Source organism: Ordospora pajunii, assembly GCF_021821965.1.
Source record: "Ordospora pajunii strain FI-F-10 chromosome Unknown Cg_09B, whole genome shotgun sequence".
Taxonomy (NCBI): Eukaryota; Fungi; Microsporidia; family Ordosporidae; genus Ordospora; species Ordospora pajunii.
Genome location: NW_026848130.1, coordinates 14,608 through 37,871, shown reverse-complemented (window position 1 = coordinate 37,871; position 23,264 = coordinate 14,608). Strand labels below are relative to the sequence as shown.

The 23,264-nt window shown below is 42.5% G+C and overlaps 24 protein-coding genes across 24 annotated transcripts; 11 read left to right on the top strand and 13 right to left on the bottom strand.

The window, feature by feature from the left end:
* Positions 1-217: 217 nt before the first annotated feature.
* Positions 218-874, top strand: HK407_09g14900 (ribosomal protein L16p/L10e; the record flags this gene model as incomplete). Its single annotated transcript, XM_060421447.1, has 1 exon — positions 218-874. One exon carries the CDS (start codon positions 218-220, stop codon positions 872-874), a length of 657 nt encoding a protein of 218 aa, XP_060276352.1.
* Positions 875-878: 4 nt separating this feature from the next.
* On the top strand, positions 879-1,634 carry HK407_09g14890 (proteasome; the record flags this gene model as incomplete). The annotated part of the gene is made up of 1 exon (XM_060421446.1): positions 879-1,634. The coding sequence occupies one exon, from the start codon at positions 879-881 to the stop codon at positions 1,632-1,634; it is 756 nt and encodes a 251-aa protein (XP_060276351.1).
* A 54-nt stretch (positions 1,635-1,688) lies between these two features.
* On the top strand, positions 1,689-2,948 carry HK407_09g14880 (uncharacterized protein; the record flags this gene model as incomplete). The annotated part of the gene is made up of 1 exon (XM_060421445.1): positions 1,689-2,948. One exon carries the CDS (start codon positions 1,689-1,691, stop codon positions 2,946-2,948), a length of 1,260 nt encoding a protein of 419 aa, XP_060276350.1.
* Positions 2,949-3,039: 91 nt separating this feature from the next.
* On the bottom strand, positions 3,040-4,623 carry HK407_09g14870 (uncharacterized protein; the record flags this gene model as incomplete). The annotated part of the gene is made up of 1 exon (XM_060421444.1): positions 3,040-4,623. One exon carries the CDS (start codon positions 4,621-4,623, stop codon positions 3,040-3,042), a length of 1,584 nt encoding a protein of 527 aa, XP_060276349.1.
* A 70-nt stretch (positions 4,624-4,693) lies between these two features.
* On the bottom strand, positions 4,694-5,368 carry HK407_09g14860 (Shwachman-Bodian-Diamond syndrome-like protein; the record flags this gene model as incomplete). The annotated part of the gene is made up of 1 exon (XM_060421443.1): positions 4,694-5,368. One exon carries the CDS (start codon positions 5,366-5,368, stop codon positions 4,694-4,696), a length of 675 nt encoding a protein of 224 aa, XP_060276348.1.
* A 111-nt stretch (positions 5,369-5,479) lies between these two features.
* Positions 5,480-6,598, bottom strand: HK407_09g14850 (protein kinase; the record flags this gene model as incomplete). Its single annotated transcript, XM_060421442.1, has 1 exon — positions 5,480-6,598. One exon carries the CDS (start codon positions 6,596-6,598, stop codon positions 5,480-5,482), a length of 1,119 nt encoding a protein of 372 aa, XP_060276347.1.
* A 110-nt stretch (positions 6,599-6,708) lies between these two features.
* Positions 6,709-7,659, bottom strand: HK407_09g14840 (uncharacterized protein; the record flags this gene model as incomplete). Its single annotated transcript, XM_060421441.1, has 1 exon — positions 6,709-7,659. One exon carries the CDS (start codon positions 7,657-7,659, stop codon positions 6,709-6,711), a length of 951 nt encoding a protein of 316 aa, XP_060276346.1.
* Positions 7,660-7,810: 151 nt separating this feature from the next.
* Positions 7,811-8,929, bottom strand: HK407_09g14830 (bromodomain-containingprotein; the record flags this gene model as incomplete). The annotated part of the gene is made up of 1 exon (XM_060421440.1): positions 7,811-8,929. One exon carries the CDS (start codon positions 8,927-8,929, stop codon positions 7,811-7,813), a length of 1,119 nt encoding a protein of 372 aa, XP_060276345.1.
* A 221-nt stretch (positions 8,930-9,150) lies between these two features.
* Positions 9,151-10,227, bottom strand: HK407_09g14820 (uncharacterized protein; the record flags this gene model as incomplete). The annotated part of the gene is made up of 1 exon (XM_060421439.1): positions 9,151-10,227. The coding sequence occupies one exon, from the start codon at positions 10,225-10,227 to the stop codon at positions 9,151-9,153; it is 1,077 nt and encodes a 358-aa protein (XP_060276344.1).
* A 156-nt stretch (positions 10,228-10,383) lies between these two features.
* HK407_09g14810 (transcription elongation factor SPT4) lies at positions 10,384-10,740 on the top strand (the record flags this gene model as incomplete). Its single annotated transcript, XM_060421438.1, has 1 exon — positions 10,384-10,740. The coding sequence occupies one exon, from the start codon at positions 10,384-10,386 to the stop codon at positions 10,738-10,740; it is 357 nt and encodes a 118-aa protein (XP_060276343.1).
* A 100-nt stretch (positions 10,741-10,840) lies between these two features.
* Positions 10,841-11,233, top strand: HK407_09g14800 (uncharacterized protein; the record flags this gene model as incomplete). Its single annotated transcript, XM_060421437.1, has 1 exon — positions 10,841-11,233. One exon carries the CDS (start codon positions 10,841-10,843, stop codon positions 11,231-11,233), a length of 393 nt encoding a protein of 130 aa, XP_060276342.1.
* A 214-nt stretch (positions 11,234-11,447) lies between these two features.
* Positions 11,448-12,032, top strand: HK407_09g14790 (uncharacterized protein; the record flags this gene model as incomplete). The annotated part of the gene is made up of 1 exon (XM_060421436.1): positions 11,448-12,032. The coding sequence occupies one exon, from the start codon at positions 11,448-11,450 to the stop codon at positions 12,030-12,032; it is 585 nt and encodes a 194-aa protein (XP_060276341.1).
* A 201-nt stretch (positions 12,033-12,233) lies between these two features.
* On the bottom strand, positions 12,234-12,959 carry HK407_09g14780 (putative GTPase; the record flags this gene model as incomplete). The annotated part of the gene is made up of 1 exon (XM_060421435.1): positions 12,234-12,959. The coding sequence occupies one exon, from the start codon at positions 12,957-12,959 to the stop codon at positions 12,234-12,236; it is 726 nt and encodes a 241-aa protein (XP_060276340.1).
* Positions 12,960-13,089: 130 nt separating this feature from the next.
* On the bottom strand, positions 13,090-13,785 carry HK407_09g14770 (uncharacterized protein; the record flags this gene model as incomplete). Its single annotated transcript, XM_060421434.1, has 1 exon — positions 13,090-13,785. The coding sequence occupies one exon, from the start codon at positions 13,783-13,785 to the stop codon at positions 13,090-13,092; it is 696 nt and encodes a 231-aa protein (XP_060276339.1).
* Positions 13,786-14,137: 352 nt separating this feature from the next.
* On the top strand, positions 14,138-15,160 carry HK407_09g14760 (uncharacterized protein; the record flags this gene model as incomplete). Its single annotated transcript, XM_060421433.1, has 1 exon — positions 14,138-15,160. The coding sequence occupies one exon, from the start codon at positions 14,138-14,140 to the stop codon at positions 15,158-15,160; it is 1,023 nt and encodes a 340-aa protein (XP_060276338.1).
* A 73-nt stretch (positions 15,161-15,233) lies between these two features.
* Positions 15,234-15,731, top strand: HK407_09g14750 (uncharacterized protein; the record flags this gene model as incomplete). Its single annotated transcript, XM_060421432.1, has 1 exon — positions 15,234-15,731. One exon carries the CDS (start codon positions 15,234-15,236, stop codon positions 15,729-15,731), a length of 498 nt encoding a protein of 165 aa, XP_060276337.1.
* Positions 15,732-15,815: 84 nt separating this feature from the next.
* On the top strand, positions 15,816-17,378 carry HK407_09g14740 (uncharacterized protein; the record flags this gene model as incomplete). The annotated part of the gene is made up of 1 exon (XM_060421431.1): positions 15,816-17,378. The coding sequence occupies one exon, from the start codon at positions 15,816-15,818 to the stop codon at positions 17,376-17,378; it is 1,563 nt and encodes a 520-aa protein (XP_060276336.1).
* Positions 17,379-17,521: 143 nt separating this feature from the next.
* On the top strand, positions 17,522-18,556 carry HK407_09g14730 (putative RNA polymerase III transcription factor IIIC; the record flags this gene model as incomplete). The annotated part of the gene is made up of 1 exon (XM_060421430.1): positions 17,522-18,556. One exon carries the CDS (start codon positions 17,522-17,524, stop codon positions 18,554-18,556), a length of 1,035 nt encoding a protein of 344 aa, XP_060276335.1.
* Positions 18,557-18,691: 135 nt separating this feature from the next.
* Positions 18,692-19,201, top strand: HK407_09g14720 (uncharacterized protein; the record flags this gene model as incomplete). The annotated part of the gene is made up of 1 exon (XM_060421429.1): positions 18,692-19,201. A coding segment is annotated over one exon (510 nt), but the record flags the coding sequence as incomplete, so codon positions are not given.
* Positions 19,202-19,315: 114 nt separating this feature from the next.
* On the bottom strand, positions 19,316-20,245 carry HK407_09g14710 (protein kinase; the record flags this gene model as incomplete). Its single annotated transcript, XM_060421428.1, has 1 exon — positions 19,316-20,245. One exon carries the CDS (start codon positions 20,243-20,245, stop codon positions 19,316-19,318), a length of 930 nt encoding a protein of 309 aa, XP_060276333.1.
* A 257-nt stretch (positions 20,246-20,502) lies between these two features.
* Positions 20,503-20,847, bottom strand: HK407_09g14700 (uncharacterized protein; the record flags this gene model as incomplete). Its single annotated transcript, XM_060421427.1, has 1 exon — positions 20,503-20,847. The coding sequence occupies one exon, from the start codon at positions 20,845-20,847 to the stop codon at positions 20,503-20,505; it is 345 nt and encodes a 114-aa protein (XP_060276332.1).
* Positions 20,848-21,014: 167 nt separating this feature from the next.
* On the bottom strand, positions 21,015-21,803 carry HK407_09g14690 (putative Nse4 protein; the record flags this gene model as incomplete). Its single annotated transcript, XM_060421426.1, has 1 exon — positions 21,015-21,803. The coding sequence occupies one exon, from the start codon at positions 21,801-21,803 to the stop codon at positions 21,015-21,017; it is 789 nt and encodes a 262-aa protein (XP_060276331.1).
* Positions 21,804-21,852: 49 nt separating this feature from the next.
* HK407_09g14680 (putative tubulin binding cofactor C) lies at positions 21,853-22,440 on the bottom strand (the record flags this gene model as incomplete). Its single annotated transcript, XM_060421425.1, has 1 exon — positions 21,853-22,440. The coding sequence occupies one exon, from the start codon at positions 22,438-22,440 to the stop codon at positions 21,853-21,855; it is 588 nt and encodes a 195-aa protein (XP_060276330.1).
* Positions 22,440-23,219, bottom strand: HK407_09g14670 (diphthamide synthase; the record flags this gene model as incomplete). The annotated part of the gene is made up of 1 exon (XM_060421424.1): positions 22,440-23,219. The coding sequence occupies one exon, from the start codon at positions 23,217-23,219 to the stop codon at positions 22,440-22,442; it is 780 nt and encodes a 259-aa protein (XP_060276329.1).
* Positions 23,220-23,264: the final 45 nt, after the last annotated feature.

Below are 23,264 nucleotides of genomic sequence, written 5' to 3'. Positions count from 1 at the left end.
AGCAGATAAGCTATGCATTTGAATGATTGTTAGTAGCTAGGCTAGAAGACTTCGAGAATAGATAAGGGACATGAACATAGTGAGCATGTGCTATGAAACATATAAGTGCATACAGGCATAATGCAGATACCTATGGCCTGAACGGAACTGCTAATGGATTGCAAATGTTGATGAAGTGAGGGATGTGTATTTTAAGTGTAAAAATTTATCCCTTGAAATGGGAAGAAGGCCAGGAAGATGCTACAGGTACTTGTCTAAGAAGGCGTACCCGAAGTCCAGATTCAACAGAGGAGTTCCTGACTCGAAGATACAGATTTTTGATCTTGGGAGGAGGAAGGCAGGAGTGTTTGAGTTTCCACTGATGATTGAGTGTGTGTCGAACGAGAATGAAAACATATCTGCGGAGGCGCTGGAGGCAGCACGTATCTGTGCAAACAAGTACATGGTAAAGCATGCAGGGAAAGACAACTTCCATATGCGTGTGAGGGTGTATCCGCTGCATGTGCTGAGGATCAACAAGATGTTGAGCTGTGCAGGGGCAGATAGACTGCAGACGGGAATGCGAGGGTCGTTTGGAAAGCCATATGGCAGAGCAGCAAGAGTGTTTGGAGGACAGCCACTTATAAGCATCAGGACGAAGGAGGGAAACCAGAGTATTGCAGCAGAGGCATTGAGAAGGGCAAAGAACAAGTTTCCTGGGAAGCAAAGCATCCGTGTAAGCTCTAAGTTTGGGTTTACGAACATAATCAGCGACGAGTTCAATGCTCTGAGGGAGCAGAACAGGATTATTGCGAAGGGAGACATGTTTTTTGTGCTGAGGGAGAAGGGAAGCATTGAGAAGTTCAAGAAGAACCTTGAGAAGACTGCCAATTAAAATTATGGTGATTTGTGATGTATTTGTTGTGTATGAAAAGGAATGGAAAGGCAAGCCCATGAATTTTGGCAATGAGAAGCCTATGACGCTGTTTTCGAGTGAGGGGAATCTTGGGCAGTGCGACAATGCACTACGAGCAGCAATAAACGGCAGCCTGTCGATTGGTGCATGCGCAGATGATGGATGTGTGATTGTGTCGTTCAGGGATGTAACGCCGCTTGTAGTGAAGAAGGAGGTTCGGAAGGTGTTTAGGATATGTGATACGATAGGATGTACATATTCTGGGCTCCAGCCTGATTGTAGAATACAGGTTGGGATTGGGTGTGAGATTGCAGAGGACTACTATGATGTTTATGGGCGGTATCCTGATGTGGATGTGTTTGTTGCACATTTTTCATCTGTTGTGCAGGAGTATACGCAAAAGGGAGGATACAGGCCATTTGGAACGCTGATGATATTTGTAGGGCCGGTGAAGGGTGTTCCGAAGGTCTACCAGGTCGATCCGAGCGGATCATACCAGACCAAGGATGTGTGTGCATCAGGCTTTGGATATGCAGAGGCAAAGAAGTTTGTAAGCCGAAGGCTGGAAGGCTTGGATGACAATGTGGTGAGCTGTGTCTGCTCGATAAGGGAGTATGTAGGGAAGGAAGTCAAAGCCGAGGATGTTGACATTGGGGTGTATATGAAAGCCCAGAATGTATTTAAAATATATGGAGAGGAGGAGGTTAAGGAGGTGTTTGACTCGCTCAGTAGGGACTGAGTGTGCAGAAAGTAAATTCTTGATGTTTTTTGTTTTGGGTTGGTGATCCTGGTGATGGCTAACAATGATTTTGTGATTGTGGAAGAAGTTGAGAGACTGATAAAGAAATCAGAGTACAGCAAAGCACTGGAGATGATTGATGGAGAGCCAAAAGGCCGATGGTATTGGGTGAATGTGTGCCCATACAAAGGATGCATACTGTATCATCAGGGCAAGTATGAGGAGTCTGTTGCATTTTTGGATGATCTTATACAGAGATATCCTGAAAGTACTGTAGCAAAGAGGTTTCTGTACAAAGGACTCATGAAGAATAATAGATTCAGGCAATCCTTTGATGTTGCAAAACAATGCTGGAAAGAAGGAGACCACAGGAGATCTACGCTTATTTGGATCTTGGCGTATTCTTTTGTGTTCCAAGAGTATGATATGCTGAATGTGCTATACATGGACATAGACGATCAGCTGCTGCTTTCGATTGGATATATGTGTGCAGGCCGATTTGAATGTGCAGTTGATTTAATGAACCAGGTTTCAGGGCATGAGGAGGCAAAATGCTATCTTGATGCATTTCTTTCGATTTGCACCAAGTCTATGTGGATGTTGGACTATGTAGGATACATAGATGAGGATGTGATGATCAGACAGATAAGCATGCATGAGAATATAAATGTATTGTTTAGTAAGGTGATAAGACAGGGATGCGAGTATGTAGATGCAAAGGTATTATACATAGCAAAGCAAACGTTGAGCAAAGAAGAGTATGCGCTGTTTGAAACAAGATTCAGATCATTGGACATAATACGCATGCATACCTGCAGCAAGAAATGTTTGATACGAAAGCTACGAATGAGGCATGAAGAAACAATGCACCATAAAAAAAGAAAGCCTGGCGCCTTGGATGTGCATGCAACGCCACACAATGTCTCTGGGCAAGTAAGTGGCAACAAGCATCAAGAAAGGTATTTTGAACTGAACAGTGCTCTTGATTCATTGATTAGTAATTGCTATAAGGGAGTCATGGAAATCAAAAGCATTTATACCACAGATAGTTGTGCAGACATTGGTGAGTATTTGAAAGAAAGACAAAACTTTTTTGTGTTGAATAAGATACAGAATGCATATTCGCTGAACAGCAATGCCAGAGAGTCGTCTAGGTATGCGTTTCTGATAAAGTGTGTTTACCTGAACTACTTCAAAGATACTTTTGAGTATTTGCTGAAGCAGATCGATGGAGGAGCGGTTGGTGTTGTCATAGAAATGCTGAACAGTAGAATGTTTCGGCACTTAGCTGATTATTGCAGCATAGATGCATGATAATAAATGCAGAACAATATACAAACAGCATTCAATGATAATGATGGATTGCAGATACTTTATACAATTGCATATCAGATATTGCACTGCCTCACACCTGCTTTTTGAGTAGAATGGAAGGAATAGGCATTTCATCAACAATCAAATGGCATATATACCTGGCAAAGCTCTCGCTGATGCATTCGTTATTAATGAAGCTCTCTATAGCATCATCGCTCGTGTATTTAAGCCTTTCAATCCTGTGGTAGTATTCCATCATTGATGAAAGATGAACCCATTTGTCTGATTGTGCCAGGTTCTTATCAAACTTGCTTAAGTAGAATGAAAGAATTGGATGCATGTATACAAGGTACGAAAACAATGCATGCACTGCAGGCCGTGGTCCTTGGTCAATTGATATATACTCAATGCATGCATCATGGAACTTAGTTATAAACCCTCCTTTGATGAGCAAGGAAAACTTTGCTACATCTTTGATCGCAGTAGTAAAAAACACAGTAAGAGGCGTTAGAACAAGGCTGCAGCATGGATGTGCAAAAAACATATCAATAAAAGCTTGGTATTCATCTGTTCGGAAAATCTCATCCATCACGGTATCTAACTGTCCTACCATCAATCTTATGTACAAAACAGTTTTTACATCAACTTTTGTGAATTCCACAGGCTTAAGCTTTGGGCATCTTCTTGAACAGTTCAGAATCTCAAGTATGTCATATATCTGCTTGTATTCAAAGTATGAGTCCTCTTCTAGAAGTGCACTGACAAGTCTCTCCCCAATCATGTTTATCTCTTCGCACATGAAATCATCGTCATCACTGGACACCGATCCGCTGTCATTATCCATCCAATCGGTAAGAAGCAGCATCTTCAATGCATCATAGGATCTTCTCTCGATCATTACTGTGGTTGGGCGTGCTTCCTTCAACACCTTCATCAGCTTCTGCATACTGAAGCCTTTCAGCTTCAGCAATGTACCAAAAAACTCCAGCCCAGGCTCAAAGTCAAGAAAATGCAGAACAGACTTCAGGAAGCACACATCAAGAGCATCCACCATATAATGCGGATGATTCTTGAAGTGGAAATTCAAAACCTCGAAAAAATGCCTAAAAACGCTCTCCATGCTGTTGAATACAAGATACTCGCTATTCTCTTCTCCATCATTTTCTTTTGCTTCAAACTTACGAAGAGATTCATGCAGACTGATCATCTCCTCATCAGAATTGCACACATTCGAGTCGCGACCAATCACCCCAAACATGTGTAGCCGGCTTTCAAGCATCCATTCATCTTTGCTCATTGGAAATGCACATGCATTACAAGCATCGCCCCGATCGTCTATTTCCAGTGCATATAATCTATCTGCAATGCCATTTGCATCAGATTTAGCCAGTGCATCATCCATCGAATTAGATCCATTATACCGTATTATCTTCATAAACATCCCTATCCTGTTATGGAACTCAAAGTTGAATTGCCCATTGTCCGTGCACAGATATTCACTTATTGTTGCAATGTCTTTAAAGTAGCAAAAATTCATCACCATGTAGTCAATATGCTGCACCATATAGTTTGTTATCACACTTCTATTAAGCTTGAACGATATCAAATTATTCCTTGCAATCGCATGGAACTTCTTCTGATTCACCTGCCATTCTTTATGTTCACTTCCTTCCATTTCCTCAATTTATATGGGCTTTACTATATTGAAGTCATTCTTTCACCGCTTCTAATTGCCTGATGGCGTCCTAACAGATTTCCTCATCATCTGGATCCTCATTCCTAACAACAATGTATCTCACATCCTCACTATCACATATTTTCTTGAACGCCGGGAAATAATTGCTTCGCAGCACTACATGAGCATCACACACTTCCCCATTCTCATCTACAAACCTCTTGAGGTTGCTGTTGTTCAGATCAACTGCAATCCTCATCCCCACTCTGCCGTATCCAAGTCGTTCCAACTTTGCAACCACTTCCTGTGCTTGCTTCTTACTGTCTCCAATATGCACATTGTGCACCCTGCTCATTGCATCTCTCAATGCATTCATGCTCACATGCTTTCCATCCTTTGTAACCTTTCTTCTCACAATCTCAAGGATCTCTCGCTCTGTTCTTTCTTGCTCATATATCCTTGTTGCCTCATTCTTCTGCTCATGCCCGTTGTCCAGTATCTCCTTCACTATCTCATCATGAGGCTTGCCAAACATGCTCAGATCATCCTGCCCTGCAATCTCTCCCTTCGAAACATTCCTGTATACTGTGGAAGTCTGCAGAATCTCGTTTGTGCATGCCGTTATTCCGTTCCTGTACTCATAAAGCTTGTTTGGATACACTGCAAGCTCATATCTTCGTCCATACTTCCTCAGAGCAATTACACAAACATTCACAAGCTTCTTCTGATTCTGCGGAGTAAACATCTTCAGGGGCATTCGCACAATCGCTTCTATTCCTCCTCTACACTTCTATCCCTTCGACTCATCACAAACACCATAATCTGTTTATTAACATTCATCTTTGCTTCAATGCATTCATAAAAACATGTCTGCAACCTCTAGAGCACTCAGCCGCTTTTTGTAGTTCATATCAAGCATCATCTTGCACACCCTATCAATCTTGATTCCACGGAAGTCGTTCCTTCGCAGCCTCATCCAGCTATCTCCACTTCTCGGAAGGATAATCTCCGCAAGCACCTCTAGGTAAATCATCCCAAGACTATACACATCACTCGCCTTGGTGCATACATCCTGGAGCACCTCCGGCGCCATGTATCTCTTGTCGCCGTCATCATCAATGTCCTCTCCCTCATACCTGCTGATGTTGAAGTCAGAAATCTTGAAAACAAATACGCTCGGATCCACTGGAAACTCACATATGCATCTGCCCTCGCAAGCATCTCCAGGCAGCACACTCTTCACCAGCACATTCTCAGGCTTCAGGTCAAGATGCACTATCCCACACTCATGAATCGTATTCAACCCATTTGCCAGCTCATACATCATTTTCTTCACTATCTCCCCAGAAAACCTCGACTTCTTCAGAAAATACACCTCGTGGATGTAATCTCTCAACGTCCCAATACTGCAATACTCAAGCTCTATAAACAGATGCCCTCCACTTTCCCATGCATCATGATACTTCACCACATACTCAGACCTTATCTTTCGCAGCATCTCCACCTCCTTCATCCTGTTCTTTCTATCAAGCCCTCCAGACACTCTCTTCTTGCTCTTCTTCACAACAGTGTAATCGATGTCATAAATGCACAGCTTTCTATTCTTTGAAACCATCACAAGCTCATCCTCATCTCCATCATTTCTGCTTTCTCCCTTCTTATTCACAAACACCTCATAAAACGCACCTTCGCCAGTTTTGCATATAAAGTTGCATGCTCCGTCTTTTCTACATTCAACATCGGTATCCATGTCGGCTTGCAAAAATCCGTCGCTGAACACCGAGTCTTCTCCAATCGTCGACGACTCTTTGCCATCGATCGCATGCGGCACTGACTGTATAGACACCTGCGCCAACGGAATAGGCGACACAAGCATGTGCTTGTATGCTATCTTCTTCGACGGTGTCTTTGGTGAGCTGAACATTGCTTCCTCCCGATCACGCTTCAGCATGTATATCTTCTTCAAATGGCTCATCTCAGCGTCAGTATAGGGCTTTGGCTCATTCATAATTCTTCCCCTTGCATTACGAACACTCTCAGCACCCAAATATAAATATGCATAAAACTCACAAATAAATTTAATATCTACTTACTAGACCTTCTATAACTGTAAGGCACTTTTCCATACTCAAAGTCCTCCTCAATAAACTCAGAATCATCTTGCTTTCCATTATGCACATGCATGCCTCCATGTGTCGCACCGTTGCTTCCCCAGCCATGCACTCCCATCCGGTGCTCCTGCTCACCATGGCGCCCTCCAAACGACGACGGCACATCTTGCATATCAAATTCATCATGCCCCCCAACATTCTTCTTAGGAATCCCTTTGCCATATCCCCAAGGCATTTCCTTCTGCAAATAATCATTTCCTCTTACGTACGGTTCCTTCGTAAATCCTCTAGAGCTTTTATCCTCGTGCATGCTCATGCCAGCCTTATCTCCATACCTTGCATTCCTATTGAACATGCTTGCACTTCTATTAAACGTACTGCTTCCTCCTGCTTCAATCCCCTGCTGGCTATGCATCTGCTCCTTTCCTCTATACTCTCTATCATATGCAGAATGCGTCCCAAGCCCGCCCATTGCTGGCGAATTGCCTGTCCACCTCACTTCCCCTCTTCTTGCTTCTCCTTGCTTTCTCTGCCCACTCCGCATCTTCTCTTCTCGCATCTTTCCAATCATCCCTAGCACTCTATCCACATCAAACGGCGCCATAAACACATCGGGATTCATTCGCATGTCGACATATCTATTCGTTAGCGATTCAACCCTGGCTTCCGCCTCAAGAAAATCCATCTCCGAGCACAGCACCATATAATTGCCTATCCAAAAGTTGTCAAGCGTTTCCTTCATGTCCCCACACATCAACGCAAATCTGGCTTCCTCAGGCGATATCTCCGTCATGTCTAGGCCCCCATAACACGAATATATCCACTGAGGCGGATCAACCAAGCCACTGTATTGGACATGCTCGTACTTGCACTTCGCCCCATACTTGCACTTCCCCTCAAGAAAGAAACGACACACATTCCTCATCTCGGCTCTAGGTTACAGGGGTCTTGTTTTTCTTCCAAATACCTCTCCTTCCTCTCTCCCTCAAAAATCCATCATCTAGAGACAAACACTTTATTAATTTATATCAGATATAAAGCCATAGAAAACTCATCCACCTTCCCACACACTTCGTTCAGTCACTTTTCAGTGTGTCGCTGGCTTCTCCCTCAGCACCGTTGATGTACATGTCAATCTCCTCTACTACATGATCAGGAATAGTCCTCATGTCCACCTCAATCTCATCGTTCTCTACAAACTCTCCAGACCCATGCCTCAAAACTATCTTTGCTACCTCCTCGGTTTGATTCCTATTCATATTCAGTATTGCATTCCCAATACTCACTCGCTCACTCAGCGAGTACGTCTTCATGCTCGATCCTTCCCAGTCCTGCTCTGTCATCCTTGCTTCTAACATCTTGATTTCTCTAGTATATCCTGCTATCTTTTTCTTCAACTCCGCTATCTTCCCACGCACATCGTTCGGCATCACCCTTTGCATCTGCACTGCTATCTCCTTCTCAAACTCAACTCCGCACTCATAAACCTCCGTTCCTGGCGCATTGAACTTCTTGCAGTTCTCAACAATCAGCTCAAGATCGTTCTTAAACTCTTCAATTCCATGGTACTTCTTCTGCTCAAGCTTGCTATGTATAGTCTGCAGATCCATCGGTTCACTAATCACAGAGTAGTATCCAGGCACAAGCCCTTCGTCAACAGGCTCCAGAAACGGCCAGTTATACGCCTTGTGCTTTCCCTTCATCAGCTCCGCAATCACCTCATTGCACAGATCATACTCCTCCACTCTCATCCCCTCACTTACCCTTGCGCTTCTTTTCATATGTTTTGCCCTTCCTGTAGCCGGCACCTCACTCCTCTTCCTCTTCCTTCCCACCTCATTCGGCATCCCTGCCATCAGTTCATCATACATCCCCTCAAGCGCCTTTCCCATCTCGTGCACAACTGTCCCTGCCGGGTTATATACATAGCAGTTCTGGAACATCAGCCGCATATCTGCATCAAACTCCTTCACATGCTTGTACTCCTTCACATCCAGCTTCTTTCGTATCGTCGATAGATCCATCGGTTGCTTTATCTTCAGAGGATAATCCGGAATCCCCAGCTTCACAGGATCTACTGGCTCAAGAAACGGTGATGCATTCGCATTCCTCTTCATCCTCGTCAGCATCTGCGAACAGTACTTCAGCTGATGCTCCACTAGCCCGCTTTCCGCCCCACTCTCTAACGCCTCCATCCTCTACTAAGGGTTAAAAAATACCAAAAATATACCTAGCTTCCCCCTCTATTCAATCTAATGGCACGCTTATACTCACCAATAACTCTTTTATTCCCAATACCCCCATTTCTTAGGTTTCTACTCCAGCAATACTGTGTACCGTGATCTTTCATTCAATGCTTTGCATAACACTTCAGCACACTTCCAAAATCAATCAATTTACCCTTTTGTTATTATATCTAAGTATTGGACAATAATTGTGACAGGACTTGCATAAGTGAGTTTTGTCCGACTCCACCTGTATTACTCTTACTTGCAGTTTCATTATCATTGCTTGATTTTGCACTTGCTTCCTTAATTCCAAGCTCTAATACTGTTCTGGCTATGAATCCAAACGATGAGTATAGCGTTAGCAGAGATATAAACACCACCGGCAGAAACACCGTATTGCTACCTCCAGAAAATCGCAACGATGGCATCACATACTGCAATATTAGGATAATCTTGCCAATAATAAACGTGCTAAGCTGCCATCCAGAAAATGACTTCGATCCGTTCAAAATCAAATTACCTATAAAGGTCAGCGTGGAAATAACCAGGCCCAGCAATGCAAGCCTAAAAAGCGTGTCTCTGGCCTGTCCATTCCCTTCATAGACATTGCTGCCATATTCTTCATTCTCATTGCTCGCTGTTGTCGTAAGCAATGTCACTCCTGATGTATTCGAATACTTAATGGTATTGTCACTGAATTTCTTATAAAGCCCATAAAAGTGTATAACAAAGTTGTATATGGTAGATCCTATATTAAACATCGACCACCATCCTCCAAACGAAAAAAAAAGACAATTGATGCATCTATTCACGTCAAACTTCCCATAGCTGCCACGGTCTTTATTGAAGTCAAAAACCATAGAATATAAAAGCATGCCTAGTCCAAATGCACACAGGGCATTGCATACATACTCCAAAACCATATTCAATCTTATCTCAATGAACATGCAGTGGACTTCATCAAGCCAGTCTATAAATCTCATCACATAATTGTTTGTCGTGGTCTTGCTTATCTTTCTCACAATGCTGCATGTAGATATCTTATGGAACCCGTCCACCAGCCCAACAAGAATCATCATGATTGAGAAAAATCTGCACCCGTCACTGGCTATCACGTTAGATGACTTTTCATACATCAATATCCCAATAAGCATGTACTTGAAGTTCCCCAGTATGTCCAGAACATTCGATATCCAAATGCATATCTTCTCAATGATGATGTCCAGGTTGTGCCATATCTTAGAAATATTTTTCACTGTATCCATGTGGGTCAGCTGCTGTTGCGCTATTAATGTTTATTATCCGTCACCAAATAGGGACTGCCAAATTAGACAGCATAAGGAGGCCTCCAGCACACAATCTCAAATACAATTGATGCCTCACGCCTCCGTATCAAAATAAAACACTTTCTGCATAAAGGGATGATGATGGATAGGGGGATCTCGACAAATCTGACTGGAAAAGTGCGTGCATGCTTGGGATGCTCACAGATAAAGGCATTGGCCGACTTCCGCAGAGATGGATGTGAAAATTGCCCGATGCTGAGCATGAAGGGAAACATCACAAATGTTAATGAGTGTACCACACCAAACTTCAGAGGCGTGATTGCACTTTTTAATCCCTCCAGCAGCTGGATAAGCAGATGGCAGAGGATTTCAGAGTTCAAGAAGGGTTTGTATGCAATGAATGTGGAAGGCGTGCTGTCTGATGATTGCATCCGGGAGGTTGAGCAGAACGGAAGAATGTATCATGAACGAGAAGAGTCGTTCAAGTTGTGATGCAAAGGCCAGGCGCGCACAGAGGAAATCGAGTGTTATTAAATGTGTTGTTACAAGACGGTGCTTGCTGAAGTTTAATATGGTAGTGCATCAGCCCTTAATGGAGAGGATTGATCTTGATAATGTAGACGATGCCATAAGACGAGAAAAGCTGTTTTTGAAAGCAGCAAAGGAATGTCTTGGGAGAATGGAATTCAAGCTTGTCAGCAAAGATCATAGCGGAGTGCTGATGAGGACACAGAAGGAGATAGACATGTGTGAGAAGTATGGGCAGTTACGAGCAGAGCGCATGACAAGGAAGCATGCAGAGAAGAGGATACAAAAGAAATCGCGGAAAATAGAAGAGGGCTCTGACGATCTGGGCCCTGAAGAGTTCATTGCACCAATGATCAGCAATAAGGATAACAGAATGAAAAACAAGAAGAAGTTATACATAAATAACTCAGAGAGGAGGAGAAAAATGAAATCGCGGCAAAAGCGGCATAGGCATTGAAATCGACATCGACATAATGATGGGATTTCTGATAGCTGAATTAAATCTGATTAGTATGTGTGATTTATCAGGCACAATGTGATTTGTGTTTCGCGTTTTGATTTGTGCTTTGATTGATGATGGATCAACAGCTGCAAACTAGTTGCTGGATTGGTCTGTGTGCATAGTGTACTTTTATACTATATCATGGATAAGAATTATACAGCTCAGCAGCATGAGCGAGCAGACAGGCAACTTGATTGTAGGCACGGGAACCATGGCAAAGTTCAAGCTGCTGCTTGCCACTAGCATCCACGAAAGCCATATAAGGCACAGGATCTGTACAAGCTTAGAAAGGAGCCAGATGAGCCTGTACATAATTTTGACCGCAAAACATCTTTTCGATAAAGTCCAGAAGAGTGTTCCTGCACATACTCGAGCAGCTGAACACGCCATGCTGTGCAAAATCGACAGGTACATTCTTGAAAGAAAGAGCAGGGAGGCTGAAAAGGTGCTTCAAAACGAATATCTGGTGTTTATTGGATGCACCATAATAGCCTCAAAGATGTACATGGACTTCTCATACACAAACTTCTCATGGGTCGAGGTTTGCAGCCATACGGTGGATCAGATAAACCTTACGGAAAGGCAGATCCTGCAAATATTGAACTATGATGTGTGCCTGAATTGGATTGAGCTAAAGGTGATGTACGATGAGTTTGGATGTAGTCAAAGCACATCCACAAAGATCAGGAAGCGCAAAGGATTCTTCAACTGGGCATTCAAATCGCTGTTTAGTTTGGTTTCATGCATTGATTAACAGCCTACACTAGCAATTTAACTGCTTCCTTACCACTACTATACATCCAAATGCTACACTCAATTGAAAGAGCTCCTGATATCCTAAAACAGTCCACATGCAATAAACCTGCTTTTACTATCGATTTCTATTTCTACATACATTAGATTACTTGTTTAATTTGTAATATATATAGCCATGGCATTTGCTGCTGGTTGTTGGCTAATCACCTGGCTTTTGTATCGATTCAGCAGAAGATTCTGCCTCGCAGTTGTTATTCAATTTCAATGCACCAAACCCAAGCCTGTTCGCATTCTTCTGGCTGCTCTCGAGATTGAGCTTCTTTCCTGACGATATCCTAAGCGACGCAAGCGAATTCTTTTTTATGACTACCTCCTCATGCAAAGGAGCCGGAGTGCTCTCCTTACTGCTCACACACTCTTTGATTGCATCGTTATCTTCTGCATGCACAATAATCGCATCGTCAGAAAATTTGGGCATCTTGACCTCACTGACCTTTTTGGGCTCCAAGGCACTCTTACTTTTGCATTCCAGACTCTCAATAAATGCCGTTCCAGGCTCGTCAATCTCGCTCTTCCTTACCATCTCATCAACGGCCTTTGAATACCACTTCGCACCTGTATACTTTGAGCGCAGATCAGGCCCCTTCCCAAGCTTTGATGCATTCATGTTCCCTGACACATAGATCCGCCTCAGCTCAGACAGCTTCCATGCATCAAGTATCATCGACTTCACCTTGCTTATTCCAATGCCAAGCTCTCGATGCTTTGCAGCACACTCCGTGCATATAAAAAACCCATATGTCACTGCTATCCATATTGGCGACGGCTTGTCACAGTCTGCACATCTCTTATTGTTGGACTGTGCCCTCACATGCTTGAAGAATGTATTTGCTATTGATTTGTCGACAGCATCATGATCATCCATGCACCCAGGGCTCTGTTTTGGGTGATGTTTTGATTGCACACAAGCATGCTGTATAATAATGACGGTGCATGATGCATTTATTTAAATGTTGATGAAATTCAGAATGCCAATGAATATTACATTTCCCTTGCTAGTAGTTATTATCCAAGAGATTAAGATGCGAGAAATAATTATGGCCATGGCTATGGTTGTTTAGGTGTCCATGCGAATGGGATAAACGTGATGCATGGCTGTGCGGATGTGTGATGTCATCAGATGTCTTGTTGATAATGACTATATTTGGTTTTCCGCACTTGCTGTAGTCTCCACCTGGGCAGTGGCGCTGGCGCTCTAGAGCCATCCTCTCCTCTGTTTCAATATTACTGACAATGTCGTGATCAAATATAAAAATCTGTTGAGGATTATCTGGAGAGCATGTCTCTCTAGTGATTTTTCCAGTAGTCTGGTCGTATTGCAAGCACATTAAATCGTTTAGACTGCTACTCTTGAAGGTTATGATTTGGAATCCAGGCTCTACAGGGTCTGTTCTAAGAAACATAAACTGCCTTTGATTGGCTGGGACACTGGTAGGCCATATAACCAAATCTCTCACATTGTTTTCAATGTCCAAATATTTTTTAGAGTCAACGCCCTGAATCATGTACTGGCCACCAATGCTTGTATTCCACTTTACGAACTCCAAAGCGGGTTCTGTACTCGACATTATCATGTTATATTCCCCAGTGAAGAATTTGGTAGGCTCTAGCTTAGAAGCTATTTTGAAAATAGCGGAATCAGCAACAACTATTCCAATGCTAATGATTGCATGCAGGAACACGGGTCTCATAAGCTTGAGAGAGGTTCACAGCACTTTATATACCTTGATTCAAAAGTCTGTTTCAGTTTAAAACATTGGCCACAAATGGCTTTGCCAACACTTTCAGGTTATTTAGCAACCGATTTAATTCGATGCAGCTTATTGGCTTTTGGGCATGACTGGCAAGTAAATTGTTTCATGCTGTAATGCCGATGCATTTGATTTGTGCGTGATCAAGCATGGTAGCATCAATCGTTGCTTGAGGCGAGGCCTAGATGCCAGGCAGTGCCTCTGAGCACAAGGTAATTCATCTGCTTTAAGTAATGTGCGAAATTAAGCTCGTTGCAAACAGACATTAAACACTGCGTGACGGAGGGCTGTGATGAGCAAGCACAAAAGCAGAGTGGCCGCAGATAAGTACTTTGTAGCTGCAGAAGGCAAGAATGTAGACTGCCACACGATGGTGGATATAATGCATGGGATTACTGTAGGCAGTGCAGCAGGAGAAACCGCCAGTGAAGTTAGTGAGGAGGATTCGGGAGAGGAATACGGTAAGCTGAATAAGTCATTTATACTGTCATGCATGTCAGTGATGGAAAGCGGAGAAAGCCTGGCGCCGCTGTTTGTACAGTACAAATCGTTTATCAAGCTGATCAAGGGAGCAGAACCGGTGCATTCAAACAATTTTGAGTTTTCATTGGCTGATTGTGAGTTGCCTGCGGGATGTAATACAAAGAGTGTAAAGCATCAGTGCTCACAGAGTGGGATATACAAATTTCTTACGAATTATTTTGGAGTAGAGTGTACAAGCTCGAGCATGAATGACGAGTTTGTGGATTCGTTGGAGGCATTCAAGAGAATCGAGCGGATGTCCGACTTTCCTTTCAACGAGCCTGTGCAGTATTCGAAAGGGAACGGAGTGATGTTTTCGCTTTCCAGGATGGAGGATGTTGGGAACCACAACAGAAAAGTGTTTGAAACAATAACGAAGCTGAGGAAAGAGAAGAATGCACTTACATATATAAAGAACCCAATGTTTTTTGAAGAAAGCTCTGCTGAGGAGGATTATGAAGGAGATACGCAGGCGATTAGGGAGATTGTTGGGTGTGCACACTATGAGGGAGGAAAGTACAAGTTTCTTTGTGATCTTGTTCTGAGAGGAGGGTCTAGAAAGAGCCGTAACTACATAAATATGAGGCGGGGAAAGCGAACAATCTTCAGGCATCTTGATGGAGAGCAGATAAGGATGATGCACAGCAAAGGGGAAGACGTGGTTTACATGCTTGTTATGAAGACGATGGCGATATATAAGCTTGTATGCAGACATCCAAGCATTGCTCTGAATATATATGAGCATTTGAAAAGAAACGACCTAGTTGATGATGCGAAGAGATTTTGTAACTGATTCCAGATATCCAGATATGGCAATCTGGTAGATATGTGAGATTAAACTTGGTGGGCTATTCAAAGGAATTAAAATGAAGAGATTGAGTAGATTTTCGATACCAAATGTGCTTTTAGCAATGCATGGCGTTCTGTTTGTTGCTCTGTGCTTTTCAAGATCGATATACGGGGTATTAGTTCTTGCATGCTGTGTTTTTATTCACAAGAGAATTCTATTTCGTGTTGTAGCGATAGCGATGTGCCTGATATATTTATTAGTGGTTGCGAATGAATTCAACAGTTCTAATTCTAATGGCTTTGATGGATGTGATTACACTGATAGGCCAATGACTTTGATAAATGCAGATGAATTTGAATGCAGTTCATCGCACAGATGTGCTAGCGAACAGAATGATTCATACGATGATTCGGTGTATACGCTGCCCCCGGTAGTGAGAGATGGAGATGTTTGTGGACATGAGAGCGATTCGCAGAGATGCAATTGTACCAATACCGTCGTCTGCCATGCATCGACGTGCTTTTACAATGCGTATTTGACAGGAGGTGTTTTGCCAGACAATGCTTTTACTTAGCCTGGCTTGGTATCTGTACTTTGCTGATGAGTGATTGAACAAATTGATGGAAAAGGAGTAAAGGAGGGCGACTTTATAATATGCATGAATGATTGCAAGTGTATGGAGGAGGAAACAGATCAGCAGAATGGAGGCTCGATTTTTTCTGAAGATACATTCCTGGAGATACTTGGATATTATGATGAGATGTCCGAAGATTATTGCATGGAGAAAGAAGTTGATAAGTGCCATGGCTCTGGATGCCAGAATGAAAATGACTATACTGATCAGGCCTATTCTAGTGAAGAGCAAGAAACCAGTAGTTATGAGCTTGATTTGTACATAGTCAATGTAGACATCGATTATGCAGAATACAACTACACAGATAGGATGCTACAAAATGGCCCAGATGAGAGGATGAATCTGAATGGTGATCTGAACATCAACGAGCTCCATTTGGCTCAAGAAAGACAGCAATGCACTCAGCTTGCATGCTTGTATGATGATTCTGAAGCCGATTGTGAGCTTGGCACAGATAAGAGCACAAATCAATTGCCAGTGAATACACTGTCTCTTGAAAGCCAGCTTGCACAGAACGAGCCTGATGAGTCTCTGCATGGCCAGCCTGATGGATTTGCAGAATGCACAAATACTGAGCGGGATCTTGAGCGGATATGTGCTGATATGCAAGGCATGTCTGAGAAGGAAGCAGAACTAAGAAGCCAAGTTATTGAGATATTTTCCACCACGCCTAAGATTGATGAAAATAGTTTTTTTTTCGACAGGATGAGAATCAACCGTATTTGCATTGATTCGAAGATATTTGTCAGCATTGATGAGCGTGAATGCAAAGTTGCAGAAAGAGTTGCGAGCGACGAATGCATAATTAAGCGAGACGGCAGAAGATGCGCAGATGGCCACATGTGTGGCATGAGTGAGGAGGAAGTGTTAGCATGTGAGCCGAGCACAGATGCAGCAATAAAAGAGGAGGTAATGAAGACTTTCAAAGAAATGGAGAAACGCGCATTGGAGGCAGATGCAAGATGTATTGGTGCATCTGGAGGTATGCCACGCCAAAAGTTTGTGATTGACCAGGAGGAGGTTTTTCTGAAGATTGAGGAAGTTATTAAGCTGAATGACCTAAAGCACAGGAATCTGATTGGAAAGATACACAAAAAAGGAAGAAACAGCAGATACCAATCCAACTGGTTCACCCTCAGAAAGAACTTCTTTACTTGCTACAGTAGGAAGGGGTGGAGGATGGTGCCCGGAGCATTGCTTGAAAATGACGGAAACCTAAAAGATCCTGAGCAAGACATGTTTTTTCTGAAGAGGAAGTACACCCTTGATCTGTTGTACACGAAGATATATCTGTTGAACAAGAAGAAATGGTATGGCTGTATCAGGGCGAATCCCTGGGCCGAGGAAGAGCTGATTGACATTACTGAAGACACAAAGATAATGAAAATAATACCTATGAAAAAGTACTTTGTGGTTGTGCTGAAGAAGAACCTTGTGAAAACACAAATCCGGATGAAAGAGCTTAGCTTTATGCTGAAGAGTGGGGATGCCACACACATATACAAATCGAAATGCATTGATACCTTTCTTGGCTGGATTGTTGCATTTGCATTCCGACAAGGAAGAATAACGTGTAATATTGGCTAATATAATGGAGGTGCTATATTGTTTTCAGAGTGTTCTTGGCACGGCGACAATGAGCTAATTGAGTTTGAATAAAGTGTTGTCTCATGCATCTTTGAGCCTGAATGTCTGAATGAAGTGCTGATGAATAGGCTGCTTTGCTGTTTATGCCGACAGATGAATCGCCCATGAGCGATGATCTGGATATTATTGAGTGTCCGTTCAGAGCAGATGACTGTATTCTACCTCTTATAAAGACAAGCTCGGGATACGAAATGCGGGTTTGCAGCAGGCCTGACTCAAAGAAGGTTGTTGCCACAAAGAGCAAGAAAAATGTATGGTATCTGCATGTGCGAATCGATGATTATGGATGCAGGAATATGGGATACACGGAGAACATGTATTTGTTTTGCACACCGGCAGACTTTTATGTTCCTATTGATCAGTGCTCAAGAGAATTTTACTCGAGCATCTATGACAAACTGGTGCATGGTGATATGCAACAGTGCATGGAAGTTGCACAGATGTTCAGTGAATCGTATATCGATGACGAGGTTCCGATGTATCCGGCACCGGTTATTTCCACGGTGGAGAGTTTTGAAAACTACAACTTCAAAGACTTCAGGAGTGGAAGGGACAGGCAAGCAGATACAATACATGCGGGGTATGATGACGAGATACCATGTGAGTCTATTCAAGGGCTTGAGGATTCGTTGATGAAACTGCATTCGCTAGATGTAATGGAGGTTCAAAAGCAGATATTTGCGCAAGTGTTTTCAGTGCATCCCATCCTCAGGATCTCAAATGTGATCCGAATGTTTGATTTGGATGAGAGGGCATCTGAAGTAGAATTCAGCAACTGGAAGATAAAGAAGCTTCTTCCATTGCATGCATACTTCATTACCTCAGGGCCATGGAGGGGGTGCTGGACAAGGTTTGGATTTGATCCGAAGGCCGATCAGTCGAACTTCAAGTATCAGATATACGACAGCCGGAAGTCTGGGCGCACATTCCAGGTGTTTGAAGCAGAAAATGTTGTTTCTGAAGTGGAGAGAAACAAGCCATGGTATCTTACGGACAAGCCAAGCTTTAGAACGGGATTCCATACAAAAGCTCTTCTCAACTTGTTGAAGTTCAGGTCTGAACTGGAGTTTCATCAAGCAGACGACGGAGATGAGATGGACTTTGAGGTTTATGATTGAATAGATGCCATGGAAGTACAGTATGGATACAACAATATGATTGCTGATGGTCAAGCATGGCTGGCTCTGCTGCGAATGAGAAATGGATAAAAAAATTATCCCTCAAAAATGGTAAGTGAGTTTGCGTAATTTCAGTTGATTAAGGATGTTAGAGTTATAGCGGATGAGGCAGGGCTGTATATGCCGGATGACATTCCAGCATTTGTGGAGAAGCACAAGAAGAGAACTACAATCAAAGCAAGAGTTGCCAGGAGCGACCTGGTTGGCGGAATGGTTGTTGTTGTTCTTGAAGGAGTGTATGCAGCAAAGCGAGTGGTGTATCTGAAGGGTCTTGAAAACAACCTTGCGCTTTGTGTGGGCCCTAGGTCGATCAATGGTGTTGGGTTGTTTAGGATTGACGAGAGGTATCTATTTGCAACATCCACGGTGCTGAAGATTGATGTTGATGCAAATATTGATTGTGAGAATGTGTTCTTGGCTGAAAGAGACGTTTATACTCTGCCTAGTGCAGGTGCAAGCTCAACAGAGGAGAAGATCGACGAGCAGGTCATGAGAGCAGTTAAAGAAGTTGAATATATGAAGACCTATCTTTCAGAGCAGTTTGAAATTGATGCAGCAAAGGACTTTTATTCTCTGAAATATTAAAAAGTATGCATTTCATTATTTTATTGGACTTATTTCATTCAGCAAGGCTTTTCAGAGCGGCCTCTTCGATTAAGAACTCTTGATTGGCTTGATGCCTTATACGGATGCAAATTGCTAAAGCTTGCTTGCTTCTTTCTTGTCTTTTGTATAAAGCTCATGAGACTCCTCAAAATCCATAGGGATATATGTATTCTTAAAACTCGAGATGATGGGGAATTGCCCTGCATTGACCACTGTTAGTCTTTCTCTACTGGTAGGGCACAGAAACCCAGAAAGAATCTCAAGCTCTTCTTCATTGAACAAATGCCCATATTTCTGCGAGATGATTTCTCCTGTAGGCTTTGGCTTTGAATAGGCCTCTACTTCAAGCATGTCTGTCCATTTGTACTTGTCCTTTGGAATTCCTAGATCATCAAATATCAATCTGATCTGAGACACTTCATCACAACCCCGGTAAGGAGGCCTATGCAGCCTCATTTCTAGCATTATGCAGCCTATTGACCAGGCATCAACCTTGAATCCGTATGATGTCTCTCCAAGAAGAAGCTCTGGTGCTCTGTACCAAAGTGTACACACTCTGTTAGTCATTATTCCAGATACTTCTCTTGTTAGTCCAAAGTCTGCAAGTTTCAGTACTCCAAAACGGTCTATCAGGATGTTGCTGGGCTTTATATCTCTATGAACCAGTCGTAAAGCGTGCATTGCACTCACTGCTTCTACAAGCTGCGAAAGAATCGATCTTGTGTGATCAACACTTAGATCGGCACCTGATGCAAGAAGCCCTGTTAAATCATAAGGCATATACTCAAGCACAACAAAAACAAAGCCATCATCAAAAATAATTTCGTTCAGCTTGATGATATGTTTGTTGCACATTGCTTTACATAGCTTTATCTCACGTATGGCAGTAAATGGAAATCCAGTCTCCTTGTCTACAGGCATTTTTTTGATCGCCACTATTTCATCATCAGATATTCGTCTTGACTTGTACACCTGCCCAAATGCTCCTTCCCCCACTTGCTTGATGTTTTCATATTTCTCCATCAGGGCTATGATTCGGCTATGTTGCTTTCTTAAACAAAACTTGCATTCAATCCCACACCAAATATACAATATATAACCCACTTCCAGTGTTAACTAGCTTTATTTCGTCAATCCCTTTAAATATATCGCATAGCTTTCGTTAATTTCCTTTGATTACTTCGTCTCGTTCGCAAGTCCTCTAGATTTCCTAGATGTCGTCTTCAGGCTACTACTGCGTTTACCATTCCCACGAGTCTAGAAGTCTTCTTATCGCCATTTCATTTTGTACTCGACGAATCAATCAATTTAGAACTCTTACTTTTGCTCTTACTTTTGCTCTTACTACTCTTTCTTTGGCTACTTGACTTTGCACTTGAGCCTGAACTCAAATGGCTATTGCCGTTCATATTTGATGAAGATCCTGAAGATTTCAGCCCACTAAGTGTTCCTCTCATCAATTTATTTTCATAGCTCTTATTCATTATCTTACTACTCTTCTTAGAACCATTCAAGTTTGACTGATTCAAAAAGCTCATCCCAGACTTCAATCCAAACACCTTCGCAACAACCAAAACAGTAGAAACAACAAAAAATCTCCTCATGTTTATTTCTTCTTTCATCATATTTATAAATTATCCAAAACGTGTTTTATCATTCCTGCTTGGCTTTGATCTGTTTTACATTGTGCTTGTGCTTATCTAAAACATGCACAAATAGCCGTCTACCGCATTTCATCCCATTTCAAAAACATACATTCCGGTAATCCAGATAATACACTCCTATCCTATGCTTATCTGCAAAATTCATCAACTCTCATATCCGCCATTTTCATTCTTGCAGATATCTCCACATACTCTTCATATGTCATCTCAACAACTAGATGCATCATCTCACTTTCGTCGTTACTTGGCGGACAAATAAATAGCTTGCCGTCCTGGCTCTTCAAACATGCTTTTCCAGATCTCATCGCAAGTGAAAAGTACATTATATTCTCTATCGTCTTTGAAAACGATTCCAAATCTATAACAAACTCAAAATAGTCCATCGCCCTTTCCTCCACAACCATCCTATTCATCTTACAAACAATTTCAGACTCCTTCTCTATTTGCATGTCTTTCTCAACCGGCCTCATGGCATCCTTATCAATATTCAGGTACCGTTTTCTTGGCTGCTGTATTCTGTCTCGGCTCCTCGCCATTCCACATCTGCCAAGCACGAGGCTATCTACAAAACTCATCCCAATATAGCACTCTAGTGCTGCTTCACACAGTCTGTCTATCAGGCTACTGCACATGACCTCGGCAAGCATTCTCGAGCCTACATCTTCAGGCTCCATCTTCTTCTCTATTCCTTTGCATGCTAATCCAGTCGACATCGCAGTTATCTTTGCATCCAGCTTAAGCTCAGAACATGTTTTTATCCTTTTAAACAACACATTCGATCTACTTACTACGCTCTCTAATCTTGCATCGTCATCAGCAATTCCTTCTCTCAGCTCATGAAGCTCCTGAATCAGGCAAATATATCTCTTCTGAACTTCATCACTGCTTTCCTCTTGCTGCTGCTCACCATCTCGCATTAAACAGATGGCCTTGCATGCTGCATCATTTTCTCATCCTACAAAATATTTACACAATCCTATAACTTCCTCCTCCAAACGGATTCGAAAAGTCATAGACACATGCAAACTTATTGCATTCAGAATCGCCATATCTGCCAATCACTATATCCTTGCATCTCTGAAGATACACACCCGTCTGTGTATGAACCACGAGCTCTACATCTTCACAGTTATTCAGTCTTATCTGATGTGCACTGCATGAAATCCTACTGCTCTTGACATCTACTAACAACACTGAGGTTTCGCTGCAGAAATAATCAAAAACACATCCACTGCACTGCTCAATCAAAGCCTCACAGCAATCTTCAATAATAACATTCTCTCCATGCATATTCCTAACATATCTCTTGTTATCAGCACTTGTAATCTCATTTTCCTGCCTTGCCAATAAAAACGGCTCGGCCATCAAAATTTCTGCAGAATCCAACGGCATATGATGATTGTACACACTCTTCAGCCTTTGAATTTTGTCAATCAATGCTCTTTTACCATATAATGACGGTTCCAGCCTAATGCTGTCTTCTATCTTTAGAATGGCTTTTCTAGCCCCTTCAAAATCCCCCTCTCTGACTCTCTCCATTATTTCATTCTCCATTAGGGTTGATGCTCGCGATCAAACTTAATTAATGCATCAACTTTGTTGCTCAGCTCACATTTGTGTATCTTCATGTAGAACACACATCCATTTCGTCCCACCTCTTCCGGATGCTCGTACACCTCATAATCATGTATTACTATTCGCTTTCTGAACATCGGACAGTCCAACACCACACTTTCGTACTCTCCTCCTTCTCCGCAAAAATTTGTCTCTGCACTGTGTAACTCATCACTCAAACACTCAAGCATCTGCTTCAGGTCCATTCCTATACAGTGCTTTCCGAGCGATGAGGATGCAACCTTCACTATTCTTGCCTCAATGCCTTCTTCAATCATTCGCTCAACCAGTATCCTTTGGTCCATCTGCCAAAGTGGCGATAAACTACAGAGAGACAGACGTCTGCAAACACTCTCAACTCTGCTCTTCTGATACCGTGAGAGAATAGCACCCGATGACACTGCTTCAAAACCAACTTGTTCCAGTGCATTCAAGACTGCACAATACAAATCCTCAACCTCATCGCCATCTGATTTTGTATACTCAAGCTGCTGGTTAATGCTTCTGCACTTCGTCTCATGTACAAAAATAGGTACGTCCATGCACTCCCCAAGCATTTCGGCAACTTCAGAGCCAACTGTCTGATACATATACGAATCGCTATACTCTTCGGAGCTCTTCATGTACAACAGGCACACAACACAATGTCCCTCCTTCTCAAGGCACTTGATCGAGTAGATACTGTCTTTTCCACCACTCACAAGCGCAAGATACCTCATCAACGGATATTTTTGCTCAGCTTAAATAGGCCAGAAAACACATAT